General features: G+C 46.4%; 1 protein-coding gene across 1 annotated transcript in view; it reads right to left on the reverse strand.

The window, feature by feature from the left end:
• Window positions 1-5694: 5694 nt before the first annotated feature.
• Gja8 (gap junction protein alpha 8) overlaps window positions 5695-6142 on the reverse strand; it is a 1330-nt gene continuing 882 nt past the window's right edge. Inside the window, exon 1 of the mRNA XM_052732239.1 lies at window positions 5695-6142. This exon is cut by the window's right edge and continues 882 nt beyond it. Coding sequence (XP_052588199.1) covers window positions 5702-6142 — 441 coding nt within the window. The 3' untranslated portion in view covers window positions 5695-5701.

Raw genomic sequence — 6142 nt, forward strand, 5'->3', positions numbered from 1 at the left:
CCAGGCCCTCTCGAGGCTATCCTTTATTTTCTATCTGTTTATCTCCACAAGATTCTCCGCAATAAATCCTTCTAATATTTCCTGCTGCTCACACTCAAGAAAACTCTGGGGAGCTGTGGGGTTGGTGGGTAAATGCCTCACAAAGGGGTCAGGTGAGAACCACCATGGGGTCATGTGGAATGACTTCATCCACCAATGACCTAAGGACTTCCTACTAGGCCCCACCTCTTAAATATTCCACCAGCTGCTTGGGGACCATCACCCTGGGGATCAAGCCTCCTATCACATGGACTGTTGAGGACATTCAAACCGTAGCACTGAGGTTATTTTGATCTACAGAATGTTGCATATACATTGTATGGTAGGGAAACGTCATAATGTGCTATGAACATCTCGTTACTCTGCCGGTGATACCATACTGGTAGCTCAAAATTGATATGGTGGGTAAATTTACACAAATCAAGAAAGAAAAACCCACAAGCTAGGGCTTCTTTACCTCCAAGAAAGCTATTAATCATTTATTAGCATACCACGTTCCCTTCCTTTCCTGGGACTCCAACTCCAAGAATACCAATTAGAAACTGAGGCATTCTTCTTACTTGATAGATATAGGTCAAGAGAAAAAAACAAAGGTGATTAAAAGTCAAGTTAGTTTTATTTGTTTTGTTAACAATCTAACATGTAGTTAGTAGTTCTGACACAAGAATGGGAGGGTTGGAAAGAACAGGACCACCATCCCCATGATGCCACTCATGAGCCATTTCCTGGTGGAGTGAAGTTTGAATGCATCTCTTGGCTCATTCTTTACTCCTGTTTCCTAGATGGACAAGAAAGCATGCAGAAAAGGCAACGGAGCTGTTTCCTTTTCTCTCCAGACAAATTTCTGAGTTCTTCTAGAATTGGTTCTTTGCCCTGGAAATCTCCTGCAGGCAGGAGACTGGAGACGCTAGCCTGCCCACTTCCACCTGGTGGCCACTGCTGGAGTCCAGTGGCATCCTCTCCCAGGTTCTGGGAGTGGCAGTGTCAAAAGTGGTGGAGACTGAGTTGTCTTTCAGACGGCTTCTCTCTTCTGACTTAATCGCTGGATCTAGAGTTACCTTTCCTGTATTACCTCCCTTCCCCAAAGACATACTTAGTTATACTACTGTCTCCTTCATCATAATTTCTAGGCACACACTACACCTTACAGAACATATGTATACTCAGAGGAGTTTTCCATCCAACCTGTCCCTACACTTTTTATCTAGACTGTACTAACTTTGGCTGGGCAATCATTTGCACATGATATCATAAAGGGCTAGTTTGGAGTCAGAGGCAGACAGGAGGAGGATGGGATGGGAGGTACTGTTGGGGTCCTGGGCTCATTAGCCCACACGTGCCCATCGCCTCCTCAGGAACTGAAGAGGAGCGGTGGTCTGCACGGGTCCTCCCCTTTGTCTTCCATGTGGCTTCAGCTGAGCAGTGCCTGTACGCATGCGCCTCTTTCTTCTGCCTTGAGCCAGTCTCAGGGGTCGACACATCCTTCCTTCTCTGTACATGAGCTCTGGTGAGATGAGCCCCTTAGCATCGCTTGCAGCAACGGATTCCCATGCGATTACAGATGTTCCTTGTCTGCAATGTGATTTCTTAGGACTTTGGGACCACCCCTTGTTTTACTCATTGTCCCACTTTTTATCAGTGTCTTGGTTTAACAAGCTGTGCATTATTTGGGAGTGACGAGCACCATTGCTACAGGATGTACTTTACAATATGATCTTACGGTTTGGACAATGCCTTCTTTCTTTTCCTTTTATTTCCCCATGAGTAAGTTTTTGAGAAGAAGAATTAAACCTTGTGAAGGAGGGGGCTTATACTCCCTGTTAACTTAGAGAAAACTGTCATAGAGAGCAGAGGAATAACACGTGGGCATCCCCAGAGTTAAAAAGAAACAGCTACCACACCTTACAAAATGTCAGTGATTTTTATGAGTTTCCAAGCCATATTGACCTTCAGGAATATTTGTTCAATGCTATGTTGGATGCATCACCTGAACATTAAAGGCTAAAGTCATGAAAGCCAGATAGGTCTTTTGACAAAGCCCCAGATGTGAGGGGTTACCCAGACAAGCCTGAACCTCTCTAACTGAACTTTGAGTGACTCTAGCCTTCCTGGGGCAGACCTCCCCCAATGGTGATATTATGACTGCTTTCAAGTCATTAGCCCTTCTCTCCTGGAAGGAGCCATGCTTCTGTTATCTTGCTAGTCAAGGCATCTTTGATTGGCAGGACCATGTGTCCTAGAGGCTTATTTAGTGACTTGGAAGTAAAGCTGGACCTAATAGAACCCAGAAGCATCATACTCATGGGTTAGTCATGATTATTTGCCCCCAAACAGAGAGCAGGAGGCACCACAAAGAACACAGACACACAGGTACCTCAGCATGGGACCTGACGGGAGCTTTGTGGCAGCTGAAGAGGAACTTTATTCCAATCATTTAAGTAATTGCCCATCTGTCCACGGTCATTATATGGAATCAAATTTTTGTTGAGTCTTTTCTGAGGAAACTGACTTCTAGACTGTCTGCCTTGAAGAACTCTCACCACGTAACTGAGGGGGCAGATGGAAGCCACCCACCTGTTCCCCACTCTGTCTTGCTGCTGTTGGAGGAAACTCTCAGAAAGTGGCGCCATGAAGCAGGCTCCAGGAAACTCTCAGAAAGTGGCGCCATGAAGCAGGCTCCAGGCGTGGCAGCCAGCTCCTCGGTCGTTATGATACCCCTGGAGGTAGGCAGGCGGCGAGTGCCATTGCTTGTTTGTAGACAGAAAACTGAGGTATAGAGAGGACAATAGACATCGATGACACAGCAACTAACTGGCAGAAACAGGAAGAAAATCCCTGGTGTCAGGTGCCTGTGTCTGTTTCTTCCCACATAGACTTCTTTTGGTGGGGAAGGCCAAAAGGGAAGAGGTGTGGGCAGTGGAGCGAGGCACTACTTCGTCTGAGGGAATACTTCGTGTACACTGACATCCAGCCCAGACAAGGAGGCCAGCAGCCCTCCCCTGCAGCTCTGCAGCTGGTTCCAGGCAGCACTGGCGGTGTCGCCGTAAAACAGGATTGCGTTTTTTTCTTTCTCCTTTTTAAAATTTGGTCTTAGTTGAAGTACTGGGGATTGAACTCAAGGCCTTACACTTGCCAGGCAAGCACTCTACCACTGAGCCACACCCCTCTTGTATCAGGTCTTAGTTGAGACACCCCCCACCCCCCCCCCGCCGCCCGACCCCGGTACTGATCAAGAAAGAAGGTTCTTTTTAAACTGTAAGCACAACTGTAGAGGCGATAGGGCAGCCTATGAGGGTCAAGATTCCTCTGGATTCTCAGGCTTGGGATGTTTGCTATTGTTCTCACCGTGCATGACAAGGTCTGTGCTGGCCTGTTATTATTACCTGGCAGTGGTAAGATTTCAGCAGGAACCAGAAAGTCGCATGTTGAAAAGGCAAATGCCTCCTTCTATTCAACTGTTTATTCCTGATACATTACTCCATTGAAAGTTTTTTGCTACTTTGGTTTTCTAGATAAATATATAGTTAGTCTTTCTCTTTTAAATGCAGATTTCCTAGGCATAATCATATAAAAAAGGAAAACAAACCTTTTGTGAATTTATTTTTGAAACTGCTTTGGCTTAGAACGTGGCACCACGCAATAAGAACGTTAACTTTCATAGGGAGGGATAGTTTTTGGAGGCTTATCCAGAATAAATATATTAAAATGAGGGTGGTATCCAGAGTGTTGAAGAAGGACTTTCCCAGATGATGATGGGCTGGTGGTCCTGGGTTCTATAATAAAGTAGGCTGGGCAAGCCATGAGAAGCAAGCCAATAAGCAGCATCCCTCCATGGCCTCTGCATCAGCTCCTGCCTCCAGGTTCCTGCCCTGCTTGAGTTCCTGTCCTGACTTTCTTCAGTGGTGGATGACAATGTGGAAGTGTAAGCCAAATAAGCCCTTTCCTTTCCAACTTGCTTTTTTGTCATGGTGTTTCATCATAGCAATAGTAGCCCAAACTAAGACAGGAAGTTTATGGTTTTGTGTGGGGCTACATTCATGGCTGTCCTGGGTGGGATGTGAAGCCCATGATGAATTTCTGCCTCTTTTTAAAAGAATCAGATAGGTAGGTATTAAGGCCACCATTACTTGATTTTATCTGCATTATCTATCTATCTATCTATCTATCTATCTATCTATCTATCTATCTATCATCTATCTATCTATCTATCATCTGTTCTGGAAATCAATTGAGTAAAATTGTTCCCTGTGTGAAATATGCATGTGTACTTTACATTTTTCCCTGATTGGACTCAGGGTTTGAGGTGGGTTAGTTGAAAGCTTATAGGGCAGGAGACCCATGTGATTCCCCTTTAGTCTCTGTCCCTAGGGATGCAGCGAGGACTGGATACTGACTGAGCATCCAGTTCGCAGGTAATAGAGTAAGGTACTTTCTTCCCCTGTCAGATCCCAGCTGATAGCTTTTGGTACCCATTCCGCCTGAACAGGGCTGGAGAGCTGCCTCCCTCAGGACAGGCCTGTGGGCAGACGTCCCCCAGCTCGGAGCTGTTTCTGCTCCCAGCCCTGGTAAAAGGAGATGCAGATTTTAGGCTGAATACTGATGATGGAAGAGGAGAATTTTTAAAAAGGATTTTTGTTGCTTCTGGGAAGAAAACTGCAGTCGGGCTTGAAAGCCTTAAGCCTTTTCATTTCACAGGGAGAGGTTTGATAGCTCTCTCTCTCTCTCTCTCTCTCTCTCTCTTACTGTGCTCAGGGCAGAATTCCTGCAGACACAAAGGCTATGGCTTTAAACCTGGAGCACAGTGACCCATCAGAACGGCCAACAAGAACTCTGGGCATCTCCTGGACTGACGACTTAAAACATTTCAAATTGATAAAATGAGGTTGGGAAACCACAAAAATAGGGCAAGACCATAAAAAAAAAGTGAGGCAATTTTTTTTTTTTTTTAGCAAATTTAGGCTCATTAATGTAAACTGATATTGCAAATTGATACCCCAACAGGTTAAATTTGGATACATTGCATTTGGTCCACATATTGTATTTAAAATTACGTTGCTGAAATTTCAATTATAGTTTGAATTTCTGGTTTCTCTTAAAAACAACCCACAGATGTCCAGGTATCAAGGAAACTGTTGTCGGGAAGCAGCCAGCTGTTAGCCCTACCTCTGTCTATCACATTATATCACAGCATATTAGAGCAGGGCCACTTTAGCTATTTAAATCACCAGCCTGGATCTTGTAGGCTTTTGGGTTTGAAATCACTCATGTAGGATCGGTGGCTTCTGCTAGGGAAGTGCTGGGTCAGCGAGCTTGAGACAATACTAGTAAAAGGTTATGAGGTAACCACGATTCTGACCTGATGGTTTTCCATGGAGAAATGAGGAGGAGAGCAGCCCCGCCCCCCATAGCAATTGAGACAGAAGACCAGGGCAGGCATAGGAAACCGGGAACTTCACTAGGACAGTGGGTTTACCTTGGTAGCCCATACAAATGGGAAAGGCAGTCTCCTAGTCGTACAGCAAGCATTGTTCTAGAACAGCATCTATCCAACTAGGGGCGGGGGTGACCCACGGGACACAGAAGGCTCCAAGCGTATTGGTACCAGCTGGTTTTTATCTCGGTCTGTATCAGCGGGAGGTGGGTGTCTTTCTTCTGCACCACTTCATATGGTGAGATCATCCGACCTGGCCCTGCTGCTGGCTTTGCTCAGCCTGCTCAGGGGCCTGTTGTCATCGGTTGTCAGCTCTGGACAGAGTGAAGGCGCCTTCTCGGCCGACAGCCCTTGCTTGGCTACCTTTTCAGCTTGCAGCTCTTCCTTCTCGCCGTCCTTCCCCACTCCAGGGGTCTCTGCTTTCTCCGCATCAGGCACTGCAACCGTCTCCTGCCCTTCTGGGGTCATCTTCTCGGCTTCCTGCTTCTTCTCTCCCACTTCGGGTTCCACAGCCTCCTCTACCGGCTGCTCTTCCCCCTCCACTTCCTGGGCCCCCACCTGAGCATAAGAAGGCAGGGTTTCTTGGTAACCCCGTGACATATCTGCCAGGGGTCCTGTGCCGATCTTCTCCTCAAACTGACTGAAGGGCTTGGCTGAAAGTGGGCTGGTCTC

This window comes from Peromyscus californicus, unplaced genomic scaffold (genome assembly GCF_007827085.1).
Source record: "Peromyscus californicus insignis strain IS unplaced genomic scaffold, ASM782708v3 Scaffold_9__1_contigs__length_137607984, whole genome shotgun sequence".
NCBI classification, from domain to species: Eukaryota; Metazoa; Chordata; class Mammalia; order Rodentia; family Cricetidae; genus Peromyscus; species Peromyscus californicus.